Source organism: Chiloscyllium punctatum, chromosome 15 (assembly GCF_047496795.1).
Source record: "Chiloscyllium punctatum isolate Juve2018m chromosome 15, sChiPun1.3, whole genome shotgun sequence".
Classification (NCBI taxonomy): domain Eukaryota; kingdom Metazoa; phylum Chordata; class Chondrichthyes; order Orectolobiformes; family Hemiscylliidae; genus Chiloscyllium; species Chiloscyllium punctatum.
Genome location: NC_092753.1, coordinates 17915273 through 17939077, shown reverse-complemented (window position 1 = coordinate 17939077; position 23805 = coordinate 17915273). Strand labels below are relative to the sequence as shown.

Sequence of the window (23805 nt, the reverse complement as noted above, 5' to 3'; positions counted from 1 at the left end):
CCCAACAAGTCCATGCTGACTCTCTGAAAAGTAACCCTACCCTATTACTCAACATTTACCCTTAACGTACCTAACCTACACATCCCTGAACACTAGGGCAATTCAGCATGGCCAATTCACCTGACCTGCATATCTTTGGATTGCGGGAGGAAACCAGAGCACCCGGAGGAAACCCACACAGACACGGGGAGAATGTGCAAACTCCACACAGACTGTCGCCTGAAGCTGGATTCGAACACAGGTTCCTGGTGCTGTGAGGCAGCAGTGCTAACCACTGAGGCGCTATTTCTTTTCAATGTCTCAAGTCATCCAGCATTTCCTACAGCTACCGGCCTTGACCATCACCTTAACAGAAACATATCGTCCCTGGAATTATTTTTGAAGGCCTCCCACTTTCCATCCATCCCTTTATCTGCAGATAGCCACCCCCAATCAACTTTTGAAAGTTAGAATATAGAACTGAACAGTATAGGTCCTTCGGCCCTCAATGTTGCTCTGATCTGTGGAACCAATCTAACCTATACTATTCCATTCTCGTCCATATGTTTATCAAATGCCCATTGAAATGCCCTTAAAGTTAGCGAGTCTACCACTGTTGCAGGCAGGGCAGTCCACACCCCTACTACTGTCTGAGTAAAGAAACTACCCCTGACATCTGTCCTATTTCTATCACCCCTCAATTTAAAGCTATGTCCCCTCAGGCTAGCCAACACCATCTGAGGAAAAAGGCTCTCCCTATCCACCCTATCTAACCCTCTGATTATCTTATAGGTCTCAATTAAGTCGCCTCTCAACGTTCTTCTCTCTAATGAAAACAGCCTCAAGTCCCTCAGCCTTTCCTCATAAGACCTTCCCTCCCTACGAAGCAACGTCCGAGTAAATCTCCTCTGAACCCTTTCCAAAGCTTCCACATCCTCCCTATAATGCGGTGACCAGAACTGTACACAATACTCCAAGTGCGGCTGCACCAGAGTTTTGTACAGCTGCAGCATGACCTCATGGTTCCGAAAATCAATCCTCTTCTAATAAGTGCTAACATACCGTACACCTTCTTAACAACCTGGATGGCAACTTTCAGGGATCTATACACATGGACACTGAGATCTCTCTACTCATCTACACTGCCAAGAATCTTACCATTAGCCCAGTACTCTTTATTCCTGTTGCTCCTTCCGAAGTGAACCACCTCACACTTTTCCACATTAACTCCATTTGCCATTTTTCAGCCCAGCTCTGCAGCTTATCTATGTCTCTTTGGAACTTACAGCATCCTACATCACTATCCACAACTGTACCGGCCTTCGTGTCATCCGCAAATTTACTAACACATCCTTCTACGACCTCATCTAGGTCATTTGTAAAAATGACTGACAGCCATGGATCCAAAACAGATTCTTGCGGTATATCACTAGTAACTGAACTCCAGCATGAACATTTGCTATCCTCCAGTCTTCTGGCACTATTCCTGTACACAATGATGACATAAAGATCAAAGCCAAAGGCTCTGTAATCTCCTCCCTGGCTTTCCAGAGAATCCTGGGATAAATCCCATCCAGCTCAGAGGACTAATCTATTTTCACACTTTTCAGAATTACCCACTTCCTTGTGAACCTCAATCCTATTTGGTATAGTAGCCTGCATCTCAGTATTTTTGACAACATTGCCTTTTCCCAATGTGAATACTGATAAAAAAAATTTATTTAGCTCTTCCCCCATCTCCTCTGACTCCACACACAACTTCCCACTACTTTCCTTGATTGGCCCTAATCTTACTGTAGTCATTCTTTTATTCCTGATATCCCTAAAGAATGCTTTAGGGTTTTCCTTGATCCTACCTATCTCATGTCTCTTCCAGGCTCTTCTTAGCTCTCTCTTTAAGTCTTTCCTGGCTAACTTGTAACTCTCAAGTGCCCTAACTGAGCCTTCATGTCTCATCCTAACATAAGCCGCCTTCTTCCTCTTGACAAAAGATTCGACTTCTTTAGTAAACCTCAGCTCCCTCACTCGATCACTTCCTTCCTGCCTGACAGGGACATACTTATCAAGGACACACAGTAGCTGTTCTTTGAATCAACTCCACATTTCAAATGTGCCCATCCCCTGTAGTTTCCTTCCGCATCCCAAGCATCCGGAATCTTGCCTAATTGCATCTTAATTAGATTCCCTACAGTGAGGAAATAGGCCCTTTGGCCCAACAAGTCCACACTGATCCTCCACAGAGTAACCCACTCCAACCCATTTCCCTCTGAATAATGCACCTAATGATATGGGCAATTTAGCACGGCCAATTCACCTGGCTTTGCACATTATTGGACTGTGGGAGGAAACCAGAGCACCCGGAGGAAACCCATGCAAGCATGGGAAGAATGTGCAAACTTCACACAGAATTGAACCCAGGCCCCTGGTGCTGTCAGGCAGCAGTGCTAACCACTGAGCCACCCTGCCACCCATAATTGCCTTTCCCCAGCTGTAGCTATCCTGTCCTGTACATCTCTGGAACTATTCGGAGGCCTTTCGAAAACCCTCAGTAGATGTGTCTTCAAATGTCTTTTCTGTCACCATAATACTGTCCTTGACTAACAATGCCACACCTCCCCCTCTTTTACCATCTTCTCTGTTCTTACTGAAGCATCTAAATCCTGGAACCCACAATCATTTCTGTCCCTGGTCTACCCAGGAATGGCTGCAACATTGAAGCCCCAGGTACCAACTTTACTGCTGCTGACATTGAAGTGGACACACTTCAAGCCACCTTCTTGGTTGCCGGTGAACTGTTGTGACTTTGAAACAATACTTCTGACCTCACTACTCTGTATCTCCTGGATACTTGGAACTACAATTTCGGTTCCCATCCCCCTGCTGAATTAGTTTAAACTCTCCCAAAGAACATTAGCAAATTTCTTCCCCCCAACCCCCCCCCCCCACCCCCCCCCCCCCCACTGGATATAGGCAACCCTTTGTAGAGGTCCCCCCCACCCCAGAATGAGTCCCAATTATCCAGGTATCCGAAACCTTCCCTCCTGCACCGCTCCTGTAGCCACGTGTTCAAATCCTCTCTCCCTATTCCTTGCCTCACTAGCATGTAGCACGGGCAACAAACCAGAGATAACAATTCTGTTTGTTCGAGCTCTAAGCTTCCACCCTAGCTCCCTGAATTTCTGCCTTACATCACCATGCCATTTCTTACCTATATCGTTGGTGCCTATGTGGACCACGACTTGGGATTGCTCCCCCTCCCCCTTAAGGATTCCAAAAACATGATCAGAGACATCATGAACCCTGGTACCTGGGAGGCAATGCACCAACCATGAGTCTCTCTCATTCCCAAAGAACCTCCTACCTGTCCCCCTAATTATGGAGTCTCCAATGACTAAAGCTCTGGTCCTCTTCCCCCTTCCCTTCTGAGCAACATGGACAGACTCTGTGCCAGAGACCTGTAACCTATGGCTTACCCCTGGTAAGTCGCTCCCTCCCAACAGTATCCAAAACGGTATACTTGTTGTTGAGGGGAACGGCCACAGGGGATCCCTGCACTGCCTGCCAGTTCCCTTTCCGTCCCCTGACTGTAACCCATCTGCATTCTTCTTGTACCTGAAGTGTGACTCCCTCCCTGTAACTCCTCTCAATAACCCTCTCCGCCTCCTGAATGATCCGAAGTTCATCCAGCTCCAGCTCCAGTTCCCTAACGTGGTTTTCGAGGAGCTGAAGTTGGGTGCACTTCCCACAGATGTAGTCAGCAGGGACACTGGTGGGAACCCTTACCTCCCACATTCTGCAGGAGGAACATTCAACTGCCCCAATCTCCATCCCCACTGTTCTAAACTCCCAACGAGACTGTCGAAAAATATTTACCTAACACTGTCAAAATTGACCTTACTCCAATTTAGAGTTTTAACTTTTAGATCAGATCTATCATTTTCCATCACTATTTTCAAACCAATAGAATTATAATCAATGGCCCCAAAGTACTCCTCCATTTTCCCTCCACTTGCTCAGTCACTTACCCTGTCTTATTTCCCACGGGAAGGTCAAGTTTTGTGGGTACAACCCCATATACAATAAGAGAATTTTCTTGTACATACTTAACAAGTTCCTTTCCATCCAAGCCATTATGACTGTTCACGTTGAATGGTTAAAATCCCCTACCTTTACAATTTTATTATTCCTTATTATTCTCTGAGATCTTACATATTTGCTCCTCAATTTCATGCTATTGAGGGGCCTAGAATACAATCCCAACAAGGTGATCATCCCTTTCTTATTTCTCAGTTCCACCCAAATAACTTCACTGGACATATTCTCAGGAATATCTACCCTAAGTAAAGCTGTAATGTTATCCCTAATCAAAAACACCACCCCGCCTCCTCTCTTCCCTTCCTTTGTGCCCTTCCTGTAGCACCTTCACTGAGAAAATTAAGCTGCCAGTCCTATCCATCCCTGAGCTACGTTTCTGTAATACCTATGATACCCCAGTCCCATGTTTCCAACCATGCCCTAGTTCATCTGCCTTACCTGTCAGGCCTGTTACATTGAAGTAAATGCAGTTTAATTTATCAGTCTTACCTTGTTCTCTGCCAAGCTCTTGTCTGTCTTAACTATTTAACTTGCTATCCTCATCTAATATACCGTAGAGTCAGAGAGATGTACAACAAGGAAACAGACCCTTCGGTCCAACCCATCCATGCCGACCAGATATCTCAACCCAATCTAGTCCCACCTGCCAGCACCCAGCCCATATCCCTCCAAACCCTTCCTATTCATATACCCATCCAAATGCCTTTTAAATGCTGCAATTGTACCAGCCTCCATCACATCCTCTGGCAGCTCATTCCACACACATACCACCCTCCGCATGAAAAAGTTGCCCCTTAGCTCTCTTTCATGTCTCTCTCACCCTAAACCTATGCCCTCTAGTTCTGGACTCGCCCACCTCAGGGAAAAAAAAATTGTCTATTTACCCTATCCATGCCCCTCATGATTTATAAACCTCTATAAAGTCACCCCTCAGCCTCCAATGCTCCAGGGAAAATGGCCCCAGCCTGTTCAGCCTCTCCCTGTAGCTCAAATCCTCCAACCCTGGCAACATCCTTGTCAATCTTTTCTGAACCCTTTCAAGTTTCACGATATCTTTCTAGAAGGAGACCAGAATTGCTTGCAATATTCTAACAGTGGCCTAACCAATGTACTGTACAGCCGCAACATGACCTCCCAACTCCTGTACTCAATACTCTGACCAATAAAGGAAAGCATACCAAATGCCACCTTCACTATCCTATCTACCTGTGACTCCACTTTAAAGGAGCTATGAACCTGCACTCCAAGGTCTCTTTGTTCAGCAACACTCCTCAGGACCTCAGACTTTCCTCACTATTGCTTTGCCCTCATCCAACACTGCTCCCATCCCCCCAACACCTTACTAGTTTAAAACCTCCCAATTAGCACTGGCACATTTCCCCAAATCTGGTGTTGTCTGGACAAATGACTATTTTGCATGATAACGCTACTGTAAAATGCCTTGGGATATTTAGTTCTGGTATAGACTCTGCATAAATGCAAGTATCAAATAGTTCTGATGAGTTAACAGGGTTAAGTATAATTGAAGTTAACTGGAGGGGGGGTGTGGGGATTGCATGGGGAATGAGAAAACTGCGTGGGGAGTGGAAACGAAACAGAACAATTTTTTTGCTTCTTGCTTGTCCGAATGTCCGTGCGATCTTTGTTTTCCCTGTCAATTTGCCGCTCCAGGTCTCTGCTGGAGATAAAGCCGTTGGGAACGATGTGAGCGAAGAAATAGCAATCAAATGCCAAGACAGCAAGCAGATGTACCTGCATATCGGTGTGACCAATGCTCTGCTATACCCTGGAGACATTATAAATGTGACATTAACCCCTTTCAGTCAAGTAGACATCAGCAGTGTCAATTATTTTTACTATATGGTAAGTTGCTGCAGCGCCCTGCGTTCAGATTTAAACCTTGACTGATCTGCATTGTCACTTGGTGCTGCTGCATCGCACACTTCCTGGCCACCAGAAGGTGTTGTGGTGACTATTTCACTGGTACTGTCCATTCTTTCACTGAGGTCATGACCCCTAGTCCCCAGATGTTACCTGGTTACTACTCTCGACAACAGTTATTGGCTTATCACAAAGGGGGAAAGAGTCAAGTCTGCATCAGTTAATCTCTGATTTTATTAGTTTAGTTAAAACAGACATACAATTCACACTGTTTAGTTAAAAGCAGGCATGTAATACGTACAAGACTAAAATCTGTGCCCATGCCCATAAGGTTTCTCTGATATTCCTTGAATAGTCAATGAAAATCAAGGCTGATATCAGAGACTGGGTGCTCACACTGGCCAGGCAATCTCTCCCAAGTCCTTGACGCAATCTCCATGCTTCCAAGCAAGGGGTCCTCAACTTCACAAAGGTTGATCTCCAACGTTTTCACTGCCGCCACACCCAAAATCCTTCATTGTCCTTATCTTCCCAAACGGTGGTGTCTTTTCCTCCTTAGTTTTGGCTTATCAGACGCAGCCCGAAGGCCACCGTTAGGATTACCTCATTACTTCTTCCAACAAGTAAGGATTTACATCTTATGTCATTCCTCTGAGCTGACCAGTTCAAGCAGGTGGCCGGGGCTCGGGTAACTTCAGTTCACAAGCTGCTGTTTTTGAGTCGAAGCATCTCCTGGCCAACAACAAAAGACAAAGGATATTGCTGAGAAAAATACAATGCGATTTATCAAAAAGAGTATCGGATCTTTTAATTCTGCACACATCAGGACAATTCGCAAGAATACTAATAAATTTTCTATCCTTGTTTCTCCTTTTCACTGGCATTTCTTGCAATTTGTCCTGATGATTGCAAGATAAAAAGTTTTGATGAAATGTAGCTTTTCTTTCACAAACACTGATGTCCTGCACAGCTGAAGGAACAGTGGACATCTCCGTCAATTAGAAAAAGGCAATTGCTTCCCCATGGCATGATGGGAACTGTTGTGGCACCAGGAGCCTGGAGTAGTCAGATAGTTTTCATGACAAGTATTGCAAGGCTCCTGCTCCTCACAAAATTATCAGTTCAAGCAAGTTCATGAATGGAGTTGTTTCAGGAAGAATTATCCATTGTGTGTTCTCACTTTACTCTGTACATGCAAATCACACATTCAGCGTGAAACAGAAAAAAAAAGTGAAGATTATATAAAATAACAGCATAAATCTGCAGATCAGAAATAAAAGTGTTGGAGAAATTCAAGAGACTTAGCAATACCTGTGGAGAGAGGAACAAAGTTAATGTTTTGAATCATATGACACTTCTTCAGAAGTAAACTTAATTTCAATGAATCTGTCTGCAAATGTGAATGGGCAAGGTGAAGGAGATAGACTTCCATAATCCACAACAACTGGTACATGGTCTGAAACTGCATTGCCAATGTTTTTATGTTCTGCACTTGAACTATCAAGCCATCTGAGCTATGTGGAATCCCAGCATCCCTACAGTGCGTTCAGCCACTGAGTCCACACCAACCCTTGGAAGAGCATCTCATCCAGACCCACCCCTCAATCCTTTCCCTGTGACCCTGCATTTCCCATGGCTAACCTACCTAAGCCTGCACATCTCTGGACACCGTGGGCGATCAACTTGACCTGCACACCTTTGAACTGTGGGACGAAACCAGAGCTCCCAGAGGAAACCCACACAGACACAGGAAGAATGTGCAAACTCCACACAAAGCAGTTACCCAAGGGCGGAATCGAACCTGGGTCCCTGGTGTTGTGAGGCAGCCATACTAACCATTGAGCCACCATGCCGCCCAGGTCGATAGGAACCAAACTTGAGGATGAAAAACTCGCACAGTTTTATATCTTCCCTTTTCCCCCAACACCCAGCACCCTAGTGCTGTGAGTTTAATGCAAACAAGTGGAGCTGAAGTATTACAATTGATTCAATAACTGCAAATGGGCATCTGCAGTGGGCAGAGACACATCTGAAATAAGCAGATTGCTGTGTTGTTTTATTTAAGGAATAAGCGTTGTGCACAATATCTTCCATGGAGCTACCACATCAAACAGCCATGTCTTTGTGACTTCTATGTACTGCTTTGATGTTGATTCCCAAAGATACTGTGAGACTGTGACTATATAAGAGAAAGCATTCTGCTCACGTTAAACAATACTGCCGCTTGCTAATATGATAACTTGAGACTAAATGAGGTGTGATGTTGTAATGAAAGATTGAAAATGATTAATACTGCAATGATCCAGAGTGTAGTTAAGGCTGGTGCAAATGTGAGCTATAAAATTCTAATTTCCGGATTACAATACTCTGAAGGATAAACATGAGCTGGACAGATGAACATCTCGTCATGTTTGATATGTAGGGTGTGTGAAATAACTCTTACATCATTAAAAAAAACCCATCTGTTCAAAGGCATAGAATCCCTACAGTGTGGAAGTAGGCCAATCAGCCCATTGAGTTCTTACTAAACCTCTGAAGACCATCCCACCCAGACCCATTCCCCTACCTATCCAGATCACAGATGATGAACTGCTTTCTTTCAACTTTCTTTCAACTCTTTCCGATATTTTACTAATGAGCCAAGGCAGCTGATGCACCATTATGGAGTAGAGTGGTGCTGGAAAAGCACAGCAGTTCAGGCAGCATCCGAGGAGCAGGAAAATCGACATTTCGCGCAAAAGCCCTTCATCAGGCAGAGTGCCTGCAGGGTGGAGGGATAAATGAAAGGAGGGTGGAGGTGCGGAGAAAGAAGCATAGAGTACAATAGGTGAGTGGGGGTGGGGATGAAAGTGATAGGTCAGGGAGGAGGGTGGAGTGGATAGATGGAAAAGAAGATAGGCAGGTAGGACAAGTCATGGGGATGGTGCTGAGCTGGAAGTTTGGAACTGGGGTGGGGGAAGGGGAAATGAAGAAACTGTTGAAGTCCACATTGATGCCCTGGGGTTGAAGTGTTCCGAGGGGAAGATGAGGCGTTCTTCCTCCAGGCATCGGATGGTGAGGGAGCAGCAGTGAAGGAGGCCCAGGACCTCTATGTCCTCGGCAGAGTGGGAGGGGGAGTTGAAATGTTGGGCCACAGGGCGGTGTGGTTGATTGGTGCAGGTGTCCCAGAGATATTCCCAAAAGCGCTCTGCTAGGAGGCGTCCAGTCTCCCCAATGTAGAGGAGACCACATCGGGAGCAACGGATACAATAAATGATATTGGTGGATGTGCAGGTAAAACTTTGATGGATGTGGAAGGCTCCTTTGGGGCCTTGGATGGAGGTGAGGGAGGAGGTGTGGGCGCAGGTTTTGCAATTCCTGTGATGGCAGGGGAGGGTGCCAGGACGGGAGGGTGGGTTGTGGGGGGTGGGGTGGGGCGTTGACCTGACCAGGTAGTCACGGAACTCTTAATGTGTCCCAGGGTCTCAATTTTAAAACTGCAGATAACTTCTTCCACAGTTTCCTGGGTTTAAAGCCGTAACTTCTTCCGTTTTTAGTTCACATCCAAAAAAGATTAGATTAGATTCCCTACAGTGTGGGAACAGGCCCTTCAGCCCAACAAGTCCACACCGACCATCCGAAGAGTAACTCACCCAGTCCCATTTCCCTCTGACTAATGCACCTAACACTGTGGGTAATTTAGCACGGTCAATTCACCTGACCCCACATTAGATTAGATTACTTACAGCGTGGAAACAGGTCCTTTGGCCCAACAAGTCCACACCGACCCGCCGAAGCGCAACCCACCCAGACCCATTCCCCTACATTTACCCTGCACCTAACGCTATGGGCAATTTAGCATAGCCAATTCACCTAACCTGCACATCTTTGGAATGTGAGAGGAAACCAGAGCACCCGGAGGAAACCCACACAGACACGGGGAGAATGTGCAAACTCCACACAGATAATCGTCTGAGGCTGGAATCGAACCCGATACTCTGGGTGCTGTGAGGCAGCAGTGCTAACCACTGAGCCACCATGCAGAAGCAGTAGTGACACAGTGGCTCAGTGGTTAGCACTGCTGCCTCACAGCACCAGGGTCTCAGGTCCGATTCCAGCCTAGGGGTGACTGTCTGTGTGAAGTTTGCACCTTCTCCCAGTGTCTGCGTGGATTTCCTGCGAGTGCTCAGGTTTCCTCTCACAGTCCAAAGATGTGCAGGTCAGGTGAATTGGCCATGCCAAATTGCCCGTAGTGTTAGGTGTGTTAGTCAGAGGGAAATGGGTCTGGGTGTGTTACTCTTCAGAGGGTCAATATGGACTTGTTGGGCTGAAGGACCTGTTTACATGCTGTTCTAATCCAATAAAAGTGTCAATGAACTGATGCATTCCTCAGTTATTGACAGCCAAAACGCGCATTTGTTGGAGATGTGGTTTGACTGGAAGGAATTTCCTTCAGTGTTGAAACATTTGGAAATGATCCAAATACATTGTTCTTTCTGTTAGCTGTAAATGGCTGAAGTGATTGGTGAGTGTAGGCCAAAAGCTCGTTTATACAGACAAGGTACACTGATGTTCAATGAACTCAATTAAAAAACATCCCTTTCTTATAAGTTATGGTCTTTCTGAAGCGATGATGTGACAAGCTTTGTTATTTGTTTCCATTTCCAAAAGTCATTTAGTTTTTACCATCATAATATTGACTATTCCAGGTGCTCAATAAAGGCAAGGTGCTGCTTTTTGAAAGAATCAGGAAGTCTGCCAACACTTCATTTCCAGTAACGATCACAGACGAAATGGTGCCTTATTTCCGCATTGTGGCCTATTATTTTGCAAGTACTTATCATGACAAAAGCATCATCTCAGACTCTGTGCGTGTGGAGGTGGAGGACCCTTGCAGTTCAAAGGTGTGTATTGCCTTTTTTTTGCATCTCTGGTGGTTGTTGGGAGCTGTAGGACTCCATAATCTCCGCCTATAGCCAACAAATGCTCAAAGATGGGGGAAACTACAGCTCTTGCTTTGATCAATGGCGACTTGTATCAGCTGAGGTACAGATTTCACAGTCCGCCCAATTCCTGTCCGTTGGGTTAGGTTAAAATTACCCCGATTTCCTGAGGTTTGTGTCTTTCCAGGAGATGTTGAAGTGAGGTCCTGTCTGACTACCCCCAAACCCTTTGAAGATTCAACAGTATCACTTGGAGGAAGGTTAGGTCAAGTTTCTCCATGAACCGGCCAGAATTTAACATCTAATCTTCAAAACTGATTCCCTGTACATGACCGTATTTTGGTGGGAGTTGCTATGCACAGACTGGCTGTCACTGCCACTTGACTTTGAACTTTGAAACTACACCAGTGACTCCAAAGGGGTCCGGTCGAGTTGTGGCAGGCCGTTACAGAAACACTGGTTTCTTTTAATTAATACTAATCCTGACAAGTTGTGAACAGACTGGCCCCATCAAGAAACAAACTGGGACCGGGTCATAGAGTAATAGAGATGTACAGCACGGAAACAGACCCTTCAGTCCAACCCGTCCATGCCGACCAGATATCCCAACCCAATCTAGTCCCACCTGCCAGCACCCAGCCCATATCCTTCCAAACCCTTCCTATTCATATACCCATCCAAATGCCTCGAAAATGTTGCAATTGTACCAGCCTCCGCCACTTCCTCTGGCAGCTCATTCCACACACGTACCACCCTCTGGATGAAAGCATTGCCCCTTAGGTCTCTTTTATATCTTTCTCCTCTCACCTTAAACTTATACCCTCTAGTTCTGGACTCCCCTACCCCAGGGAAAAGACTTTGTCTATTTATCCTATCCATGTCCCTCTATAAGGTCACTCCTCAGTCTCTGATGTTCCAGGGAAACAGCCCCAGTCTGTTCAGCCTCTCCCTATAGCTCAAATCCTCCAACCCTGGTAAATCTTTTCTGAATCCTTTCAAGTTTCACAACATCTTTCTAGAGTACACTTGATCAGGTCCTTGGGATTTATCCACCTTTATGCGTTCCAAGACATCCAGCACTTCCTCCTCTGTAATCTGGACATTTTGCAAGGTGTTACCATCTATTTCCCTTCAGTCTATATCTTCCATATCCTTTTCCACAGTAAATACTGATGCAAAATACTCATTTAGTATCTCCCCCATTTTCTGTGACTCCACACAAAGGCCGCCTTGCTGATCTTTGAGGGGCCTTATTTTCTCCCTAGTTACGCTTTTGTCCTTAATATATTTGTAAAAACCCTTTAGATTCTCCTTAATTGTATTTGCCAAAGCTATCTCATCTCCCCTTTTTGCCCTCCTGATTTCCCTCTTAAGTATACTCCTACTGCCTTTATACTTTTCTAAAGATTCACTTGATCTATCCTGTCTGTACCTAACATCTGCTTCCTTCTTTTTCTTAACCAAACCCTCAATTTCTTTAGTCATCCAACATTCCCTACACCTACCAGCCTTCCCTTTCACCCTGACAGGAATATAATGTCTCTGGATTCTTGTTATCTCATTTCTGAAGGCTTCCCATTTTCCAGCCATCCCTTTACCTGCGAATATCTGCCCCCAGTCAACTTTCAAAAGTTCTGGCCTAATACCGTCAAAATTGGCCTTTCTCCAAATTAGAACTTCAACTTTTAGATCTGGTCTATCCTTTTCCATCACTATTTTAAAATGAATAGAATTATGGTTGCTGCTCCCCCACTAACATCTCAGTCACCTGCCCTGTCTTATTTCCCACCTTCTCTAGTAGGTGCACTCACATACTGAATCAGAAAATTGTCTTGTACACACTGAAATTCCTCTCCATCTAAACCCTTAACATTATGTCAGTCCTAGTCTATGTTTGGAAATTTAAAATCCCCTACCATAACCACCCTATTATTCTTACACAGAGCTGAGATCTCCTTACAAGTTTGTTTTTCAATTTCCCTCTGATTATTGGGGGGTCTATAATACAATCCCATTAAGGTAATCATCCCTTTCTTATTTCTCAGTTCAACCCAAATAACTTCCCTGGATGTATTTCCGGGAATATCCTCCCTCAGCACATTTGTAATGCTATCCCTTATCAAAAATGCCACCCCACCCCACCCCTCCTCTCTTGCCTCCCTTTCTATCCTTCCTGTAGCATTTGTATCCTGGAACATTAAGCTGCCAGTCCTGCCCATCCCTGAGCCATGTTTCTGTAATTGCTATGATATCCCAGTCCCATGTTCCTAACCATGCCCTGGGTTCATCTGCCTTCCCTGTTAGGCCCCTTGCATTGAAATAAATGCAATATCGGATTTGCCCTCTCCCCTTTGCCCTCATTGCCCACCACCCCACCATTCATTACCACCCACCTGAGTTCAGTAGAGGGTAACATCATTGTAACCAATGTGACTTTGAATCGTACAATTCAGTGTAAGTGCGGATTTAGGAAGGCACTGGCCTGGTGGCGTTATCCACTAGATAAGTATTCCAGAGATCCAAATTGTATTCTGGGGACCTGGTTTCAAATCCCACCATAACAAACAGAGGAATTTGAATTGAATAAAAATCTGGAATTAAGAGCTGAATGGTGACCATCAGGGAAAAATCCATCTAATGTCCTTCAGAGAAGGAAATCTGCCATCCTTACCTGGTCTGGCCTACATGTGTTCCCAGATCAACCGCAATGTGTATTGACTCTGAACTAACCTCTGGGTAATTAGGGATGGGCAATAAATACTGGCCCAACCAGTGATGCCCACATCCTTTGAATGTCACAGAGTCATAGAGATGTACAGCATGGAAACAGACCCTTCAGTCCAATGTATTCACACTGACTAGATATCAAAAATTAATCTAGTCCCATTTGCCAGCATTTGACCCATATACCTTTAAACCCTTCCTATTCATATTCCCATCCAGATGCCTTTTAAATGTTGTTATTGTACCCACCTCCACCACCTCCTCTAGCAGCTTATTCGATACACACAACACCCTCTATGTGATAAAGTTGCCCCTTCAGTCTATGTTAAATCTTTCCCCTCTCACCTTAAACCCATGTCCTCTGGTTTTGGACTCCCTTACCTTTGGAAAGAGGTCTTGGCTGTTCACACAATCCATGCCCCTCATAATTTTGTAAACCTCTACAAGGCCACCCCTCAGCCTCCGACGCTCCAGGGAAAACAGCCCCAGCCTGTTCAGCCTCTCCCCACAGGTCAAATCCTCCAACCCTGGCAACATCCTTGTAAATCTTTTCTGAACCCTTTCAAGTTTCACAACATCTTTCCGAAGGCAGGGAGACCAGAATGAATTAAGCAAAAGGATGTGCAGTTTGTTGAAGCTGAAATTTTGATTGTCTTTCACAGTTTCAGATACAACCTGCCCTGTACACAAACAATGAGCAACAAGAATTGCTGCTGTCAGTTCTTTCTGACCGTGTGTCTGATGTGTTTGTCCATGCAGTGGACGCACAGCTCAATAATCCCAATAAAGATATAAAGACCCTTTGGAAGGTGAGTAATTGATGAAGTACCTTCAATGCTGTCTGCTGAGCTGCTTATCAATTGTTGGAGATCCTTAACGTATAAATATGTAATAACTGGGTTCTGGATGCTTCACGTAGATGAGGGCTGGATTCCACAATGAAAACCATCTTTGAGATGATGAGAGTGGGGAGTTTATTGCAAACAAAAGGCAACTGGTAGATCTGATGAACAAACATTTTGCTTCTGTACAGGGGATGCAAAAACATTCCCGTAATGCCAGTCAATCAGGAGGGGAAAGGAGAGGGGAAAATAATGATGTTATAACCACAAAGAAAGTGGTGAATTTCATGGTCTTCAAAGAGGTGGCAAATAAGTTGGTGGTTGCATTAATGTTAATTTTCTAAACTTGGATAGATTCCAGATAGGATCCATCAGACTGGAATGTAGGAGAGGGACAGAAATGGGAAACAGAACTATGGGCCAGTTAGCTTGGCATGTGTCATGGGAAAGGTGTTAGAATCAATCATGAAGGGGGTTAGAGACACTGGTGCATTTTATGAAGCTTGAAGTGATAGGCTATCTCATCAGAAATGTCCTGGCCTATACATATCCCTCAACCAATGCTATGGGAATAGACTACTTGGCCGCCATTGTATTGCTATATGTGAGAGCTGATTGTGTACAACTTGGCGGCAGTGTTTCTGACATTAGGACAGTGGTCTAAGTTACTTATTAATGTGTTGCTGCAGAGTGGAGCAGAGGGTGAGATTTGACAGGTACATAACCACTGCACTGGAGTTGGTCCCAGTTTCCAATCCATGACTTGAGTGCCATTAAGTTGCAATGTGTTTGCCAGGACCACTTGAAGCCTATCTGGGTGCACAGCATACTCAGCTGTCAAGAAGACCAGAACTTGTGGATGCTGCTCACTCATCTATTGGTCTTTTTGGTAGTATTTAGTGATGGTCAACTGGGGAGTGATCAAGCCACCCTGCAAGGCATGTCAAGAACAGTTGGGTTCTACTCCTGCTTCTCATCAGTGGCCTCAATAGCCTGAGAGATGGGTTCCTGTCAGTGGCTTTTAAGTTCCTGATCTTTCCTGCTCCATTGGTGTCACATTGGGGGAAAAATAACGTTCAAGTTGACAGTCTTGAAGCCAGTTGTGTCCCATAGAACATAGAACATCCCAGCTCAGTACAGGCCCTTCAGCTCTCAGTGTTACGCCGACCTGTCATGCCAATCTGAAGCCCATCTAACCTACACTATTCCATGTACGTCCATATGATTGTCCAATGACGACTTAAATGTACTTAAAGTTGGCGAATCTACTACCATTGCAGGCAAAGCATTCCATACCCTTACTACTCTCTGAGTAAAGAAACTACCTCTGACATCTGTCCGATATCTATCACCCCTCAATTTAAAGCTATACCCCCTCGTGCTAGCCGTCACCATACGTGGAAAAAGGCTCTCCCTGTCCACCCTATCTAACCCTCTGATTATCTTATATGTCTCTATTAGGTCACCTCTCAACCTTCTTCTCTCCAATGAAAACAGCTTCAAGTCCCTCAGCCTTTCTTCATAAGACCTTCCCTCCATACCAGGCAACATCCTAGTAAATCTCCTCTGCACCCTTTCCAAAGCTTCCACATCCTTCTTATAATGCTGTGACCAGAAGTGTACCCAATACTCCAAGTTGTGTTGGGGTGCACAAGACAGCTGTCTGTAATTACAACCTTCCTCATTCTTCAGTTAATGCATTTTGTCCACTTCCCTGATCCACGACTCAAAAACATTGGATGTTATGTGTGAGCAGTTGTCTTAGCCTTTTCCTGCGTGGGAGGTTTCTTGGAGTTGGCATAGCAGCTTGGCTTCTTGGAGTTCCTATCAGAAGTGGCTGCAGCTTTTTAGTGCCATTCATGTTCCTGCTCTTCTTTCCACCTTTTCACCCTTAAAAATCAAAGAGCAACCAGACAAAACATACTCGCATCATCTATGTTAAAAATGTCCTTTGGCATATACTTGCTTGCATAGATCGAACATCCTCACCACTTACCACACAATGCTGTGCCTTTGCTTGAACGGGCATCTCAGCAGGCATACTCCTTGTGGCCTGGTCTCTTTGCCAGGCAGGATTTGAATGTTTGCCATTGCTGCTCAATTGATCTATCTCCTAGTCGAGAATGCGGTGCAGGAAAAGCACAGCGGGTCAGGCAGCATCCGAGGAGCAGGAGAATCGACGTTTGGGGCATAAACCCTTCATCAGGAATGAGGTTTGTGGACCGGGGGGGGGGCGGGGCTGAGAGATCAATGGGAGGGGGGGTGTGGGTTTGGGGAGAAGCTAGCTGAGAATGCAATAGGTAGATGAAGGTGAGCAAGAAGGTGATAGGGCGGAGAGGAGGGTGGAGTGGATTGATGGGAAAGGTGATGGACAGATCAGGAGGACGGTGCCGAGTTGGAGGCTTAGGACTGAGATAATGTGGGGGGAGGGGGAACTGAGGAAGCTGTTGAAATCCACATTTATCCTGTGTGGTTGCAAGGTCTCAAGGTGGAGTATGAGGCATTCCTCCTCCAGGCGTCGGGTAGTTAGGGTTTGGCTCCTGATCTATCTCCTAGTCTAACATTGCAGTTCACCTCAGCTACCTCTCCACTTTTATGCCTAAGCAGTTGTCTTTTATTGGAGCTTATCATGTTTGATCCACTCTCCTCCCTTTTAGCCTGGATGTAAAATTCAGTCATACTACGGTTGCTGGTCCTTGAAAGTGTTTTTACTCTGAAATTATTGACCAATCACATTGCACGTTTGCATGTTTGCATGGAGATTAAAGTCACCATTTCATCTTGTACACTTCTTCCACGTACCAATGTTATTGCTTCAAGCGATCACTTCCACCAGTGATTTCTTCCCCCTATTATTCCTCATCTCAACCCAAACTGATTTGATATCCTGATCTCCTGAGTTAAAGTCACCACTAACAGGCTGATTAGGAATATTCTTCTTGTATGTCTTCAGCATCTCAGGATTTAAGACCGAAACCATGTCACCCATTAGCATATTTAGGATCATATTTATTTATTTCAGTGTGCGCCTTTATTTCCATTAATTTGTTGTGAATAATGCACAGACATAAAGAGCCTTGCTTTTTTAATGTTATGTTTGTCGTCTTGATAAGGTGGGTTTCTGCATCCTGATCTTCACTCCCCACACTAGTATTGCTTTCTTCTGCCCCAACTCTATCCGTTGATAAACTAAAGCTTGATTCCTGACCTCTCCTACTCAATCCCAAGTTGAATTTTAAAGGTGCATCTACTCCCATAATTTTGCAGCAGCAGAGGCCCCAGCATGGCCCAGAACGTGCCAAAGTATACCAACGTCCAGCAAGATGAACCTTCCAGCTCTCTTTAAGCCCTTCATAATTGTGGAGCCCAGCTCAAGCATGGCTCTTGCAACATTGTTGCTCAGTGGGTCCAAACTGAGACAGCATCCTCGGGTTTCAACAGCCCCTTTCTGTGGTACAGTTCCTAGAAACGCTACAGTGTGGAGGGACCATCCGTCCATCAAGTCAATACCAACCTTCCAAAGAGCATCCTAGTCAGATCTATTCCCCCTCAACCACATTCCCTGTGGCGAATCCACCTAACCTGCACATCTTTGGACTGTGGGAGGAAACCGGAGCACCCAGAGGAAACCCACACAGACATGGGGACAATGTGCAAACTCCACACAGGCAGACAGGCACCGGAGGTGGAATCGAACTTGGGTCCCTGGCACTGTGAGGCAGCAGTGCTAACCATTGACCTAGTGGATCGTTCCCTCTGAAATCCGCTATTAGGCTCCCAAATTGTTTTTCTTTGTTTGGTACCATACAGATAACAACCAAAGCTAGAAAAATGCACCACTCAGCTGTCCATCCCAGGAATGATACAGACTGAGATATGAACTCCTTTTGGAGTCACACCTCATCTCAACCAAGGAGCTCAGAGAGACCTCAAGAGAGAAAATGCTGGAAAATCTCAGCAGGTCTGGCAGCAACTGTAAGGAGAGAAAAGAGCTGACGTTTCAAGGCTAACTGACCCTTTGTCAAAGCTAAAAAAAGGGGAGAAATTGGGAGGTATTTATACGAGGCTGAGAGAAGGTGAGTCATGGCTCCAGAAGCAAAGGTAGCAATAAAGAGACGATAATGACAGTACATAGAGAGATTATAGGGAGATTAGGAGCTGTGAATGACCAAGGCTGAAGCCAGTGCTGTGTGACAAAATATGGGGGGGATGGGCGAAGCAGAGGCAAAATGGAAAACAGGGGAGAAGGGTAGCAAAGGGGGAAGAGGAGAGGAAAAAGGTGATGAGAGAGTGGGGAGCGAGAGAAAGAGAGACCTGCTGAGATTTTCCAGCATTTTCTCTTTTGGTTTCAGATTCCAGCATCCGCAGTAATTTGCTTTTATTTTGCTCAGAGTGACCTCACCGACTGTCTAGCGTTTCTCCATTTCCAAATCACACCTTATTAAATAACCACTCTTTGTACAGTTAGGCCTGTTGTCCAGCTTTCAATTATGCCACATCCTAGCAAATTCAATCCCAAATCCCATTCCCCTGAACCATACAGTAACGATTCAGGATAAGCAACTGCTTTGCCAAGAAGTTAACTTCTACGTTTTCTCTCCCTGAGTAGGCATTTTACCACAAGGACTTTTATGACTTTGGCACATCATATGGTGGAGGACAAAACTCTGTCAAGGTCTTCGAAGATGCTGGACTTCGCCTCATCTCTGATCTAATGGAGTCAATTGAACTGAGCGGTAGTGCATCTTTTTGAATAACTGATTTACGAGTAAACGAGTCCACTTTCTGAGCAGCCATTTTAAACCAACATTGCCACCCTCTAAAAGTGCAGTACTCGTCCTCAAGGGCTCCTGTCATCTCACGTAGAGGATGTGCAGGTCCCTTCTGGAGCACTGGGTCCAGTTCTGGTCACCATGTTATTAAAATGGAGAGGGCTCAGAAAAGATTCACCAGGATGTTGCCAGAAGTGAAGTTATTCGGAGAGGCTGAATAGGCAGGGATTTCTTTCACTGGAGCATAGGAGGTTAAGGGGTGACCTTAAAAAGGTTTATAAAATCATGAGGGTCATAGATAAAGTGAATAGCAGGTGTCCTTTCCCTAGGGTGGGGGATTTCAAGTCAAGTGGGTGTTTTTAACATGAGAGGAGCAAGGTTTAAAAAGACATGAAAGGCAACCATTTATTTTATACAGAGAGCGATTTGTGTGTAGAATGAACTACCAGAGGAAGTGATGGATACAGATACAGTTGCAGCATTTAAAAGACATTTGGATAAGTTCATGAATAAGAATATTTGGAGGGATATGGGCCAAGCGCAGGCAGGTGGGACTAGTTTACTTTAGGAAGATGGTTGGCATGGACTGGTTGGACCGAAGGGTCTGTTTCCGTGCCATATGTCTCTGGTAGAGTGGTATGCCAGTCTAACTCCCTTAAGAACCTCACAAAATTAAGAACAGGAGGCTGCCATTTTGTCATTTGAATCATCTCAGTCGTTCATTTAGATCCTGCTGATCTGCACCAGTCTTTGCACCAAATCCTCCAACGTCCCTATCTTGTGCAAACCTATCCCAGTCACGAAAGCTATAAGACCTAGCATAGCCAGAGTTGCCAATGTCACATCAGTGAATAAAACAAAGAACTGTGGATGGTGAAGATGTGAAACAAAAACAGAAAATGATGGGAAAAGTCAGCTGATCTGGCAGCATTAATGGAGAGAGAAAACAGAGTTAACTTTTCAAAGTCCAGCATGACACGTCATCACAACTCAAAATGTTAGCTTGCTCTCTCTCCATGGATGCTGTCCAACCTGCTCTGATCTCCAATTTTTGTTGTTTTCAGTACAGATTCCAGCATCTGCAATAATTTGCTCCTACATGATGCTTCAGTGAATTTTACAATCCTGTTCCATCACAACCAGAGACTACAGTAGAATGTCTCTGCTGCAGAATAGTGGTTAGAACTCTCCTTGAACAGACACAGAATGGGACAGGCCCAATAATGGGTTGTTAGATCACACCCCAACTCGGTGACAGACCCCATGCAGAGCTGATTCTCAAAGCCAAAATGTGGAAGAAAGTAATTGTCTCAAATAATCTGCTATATTTCAGAAATAACGAACGTTCCGTGGAATAGAGAGCCGTTAGTGCATCCTAGAGCAGGTAAGAATCTTTCATATGAGTGCCTCCTATTTAGAATTAGGCTTCAATTCAGGGCATGGGCCTTATCTTTTCGATGTTAATTGATGGATGATGAAGGGAAATATGTAAACTAATCTGTAACTTTGTTGTGGTTCTGTTCACCAAGCTGGGAATTTGTCTTGCAAACATTTTGTCCCCTGTCTAGGTGACATCCTCAGTGCTTGGGAGCCTCCTGTGAAGCGCTTCTGTGCTGTTTTCTCCGGTATTTATAGTGGCCTGTCTCTGCCGCTTCCGGTTGTCAGTTCGAGCTGTCCACTGCAGTGGCTGGTATATTGGGTCCAGGTCGATGTGTTTGTTGATTGTGGACCCAATATACCGGCCACTGCAGTGGACAGCTCGAACTGACAACCGGAAGCGGCAGAGACAGGCCACTATAAATACCGGAGAAAACAGCACAGAAGCGCTTCACAGGAGGCTCCCAAGCACTGAGGATGTCACCTAGACAGGGGACAAAACGTTTGCAAGACAAATTCCCAGCTCGGCGAACAGAACCACAACAACGAGCACCCGAGCTACAAATCTTCTACCAAACTTTGAATCTGTAACTTTATAAAGATCACCTCACCAAAAGTAAAAAGGCCTACAAAGTTCCCACACATTGAATTTGACAAATCTGGAATCCAGGTTGCTGCAGATTGACAGCAAACACGTACCTGGGATTAGTGTTTCTCTGATGAAGCAAAGTTAAAAAAATCACACAACACCAGGTTATAGTCCAACAGGTTTAATTGGAAGCATTAGCTTTCGGAGCGCTGCTCCTTCATCAGGTGGTTGTGGAATACACAATTGTAAGACACAGAATTTATAGCAAAAGTTTTCAGTGTGATGTAACTGAAATTATACATTGAAAAAAGCCTTGATTGTTAGGTCTCTCATCTGTTAGAATGACCGCGATAGTTTCACTTCTTTCATTTGTAAATCACAAAACTTTTTTTTAAAAGTTACATTCTCAGGTTAACTGTAACAATTTGTATCAGCCCAGATAATGTGTTGAAGGTGTTAGCCCCCTGTGTTCTGTTGTCTGTGCCATAATGTTTAAACGGATTCTAATCTAAAAAATGAGTTAACAGAGTCTTACATGGATTCATACAGTTTTTGAGCAAAGTACAATGTAACTCTGAAGTCGAAATTCACCCCACAAACGTATATGTATATGTGTGTGTATGTGTGTGTGTGTGTGCGTGTGTCTGGGGTGGGAGGTTATGATTGTGCGAGAGAGTGTATATGTGTGTGCGTGAGTGTAAAGGGGTCTAAGTCTGTGAGAGGGTGCATATGTGAGTTTGGGAGTGTGTGTGTCTGTAGGAGTGTGTGTGAGCGTCTGTGTGCATGTCTGGGTATATGTGTGTCTGTGTTTATATAGGAGTGCGTGTGTGTATGCGCGTGTACGTGCCTGGGGTGGGGGTTGTGAGTGTCTGTGAGAGAAAGTGTATATGTGTGGGTGTGTGTGAGTGTAAAGGAGTCGGTCTATGAGAGGGTGCATATGTGGGTTTGGGAGTGTGTGTGTCTGTAGGAGTGTGCGTGTCTGCATGCGTGTCTGTATATGTATAGGGGTGCCTGTGTGCATGTGTTTGTGTGTGTATGTGTGTGTAGGAGTGTCTGTGTGTGTATAATGCAATGGTGGTCACCTGTAGTTTGACATGAACCCAAGGTCCCTGTTGAGGCAGGAATGCATTTCTTTGTCCATTCTAAACCTTTGCTGGCTTGGAAATATATCTTTCCAAATTCATTGTCACTGTGCCAGAATGCTGAATCTTCTCCCCTGACAGCACTGTGGGTATCCCTACACCACAAGAACTGCAGCGGATCAAGAAAACAGCTCATGACAGTCTTCCCCAGGGCATCCAGGGACAGCAATAAATTCTGACCTCGCCAGTAAGGCCACATCTCCTGACAAAATTCTAAAAGCCACCTAGCTACCTTACAAAAGGTTTAAAAATCTGTTTGTAGAGCATCTTAGCCCATTATTGAGGCACATTTTTAAACTTTGAGACATTTTAAAATAATAATGTAAACATGACAAGGATCTGACAAGCCTTGAAAATGCCCACTTTATATAACTTTACTTTGAAGGCTGCACTGTGATTGGACTTAACTTAGACTAATTACTTCCTGTTTATTTTGACGTAACGGATGTTAATAGGTCATTTAAATATTACTCTGCGTGTAGTAATTTGTTTCTTTATTTGTTTGTGGATGAAAGGCCAGCGTTATGGCCTGGCCCTAGTTGCCCCCTTGAGAAGGTGGGAAGATGAGCTGCCTTCTTGAACCGCTGCAGCCACGTGCTGTAGGTGGACCCACAATGCCCTGAGGGAGGGTGAGACCCAGAGATGACAGCTCAGTTGGAGTCACAATGTCCCACTCCAGGACTTCAGCACAAAAGATGACACTTCAGTAGCGTACTGAGGGAATGCTGCACTGTCAGAAGTGTTATCCTTTGAATGGGATATTAAAGCCAGGCCCTGTTTGGCCTCTCTGGTCAATGTAAAAGATGCCATGGTGCTATCCTTAAAAAGAAACATGGATTTCTCTCAATGTCATGGTCAATTTTGCCCCCTAATGAACATCATCAAAGTAATTTATCTGATCATTATAACATGTCTATTTGTTTGGAGCTGCCTCTGTGCATTTTGGCTTCCCCATTCCCCAATAGTGTTGTCCAGCTTGGGAATTCTCCCACTAGTTTCAGATAGGTAAACCCTCTAGACATGTTTAACTCCTGCTTACAAACCAAACTTTCAAACCGATCTCCCATCCACATTTCCCAGGATGAACGATAGAGGCAGCATTTTCTCTAATTACCACTGTTACAACATAGAACATGGAACATGGAACAGTACGGACCCTTCGACCCTCAATGTTGTGCTGGCCTGTGGAACCAATCTGAAGCCTATCTACCATACGCCCATCCAATGACCATTTAAATGCCCTTAAAATTGGCGAGTCTACTACTGTTGCAGCCAAAGTGTTCCATGCTCCTACTACTCTGAGTACAGAAACTACCTCTGATATCTGAAACCAAAAGAGAAAATGCTGGAAAATCTCAGCAGGTCTGGCAGCATCTGTAAGGAGAGAAAAGAGCTGACGTTTTGAGTCTAACTGACCCTTTGTCCCCTCGTGCTAGCCATCACTATCTGAGGAAAAAAGGTTCTCACTGTCCACCCTATATA

At 44.8% G+C, this 23805-nt stretch overlaps 1 protein-coding gene across 3 annotated transcripts in view; it reads left to right on the top strand.

Annotated features, from left to right (window-relative positions):
- Positions 1-23805, top strand: part of LOC140486092 (A.superbus venom factor 1-like) — a 77406-nt gene that overhangs the window by 39997 nt on the left and 13604 nt on the right. For all 3 annotated transcript variants that reach the window (XM_072584746.1, XM_072584745.1, XM_072584744.1), the window contains exons 9-13: positions 5746-5937; positions 10644-10838; positions 14264-14410; positions 19053-19179; positions 20549-20599. In XM_072584746.1, the coding sequence (XP_072440847.1) occupies positions 5746-5937; positions 10644-10838; positions 14264-14410; positions 19053-19179; positions 20549-20599 (712 nt within the window). The remainder of the gene's footprint in view (positions 1-5745; positions 5938-10643; positions 10839-14263; positions 14411-19052; positions 19180-20548; positions 20600-23805) is intronic.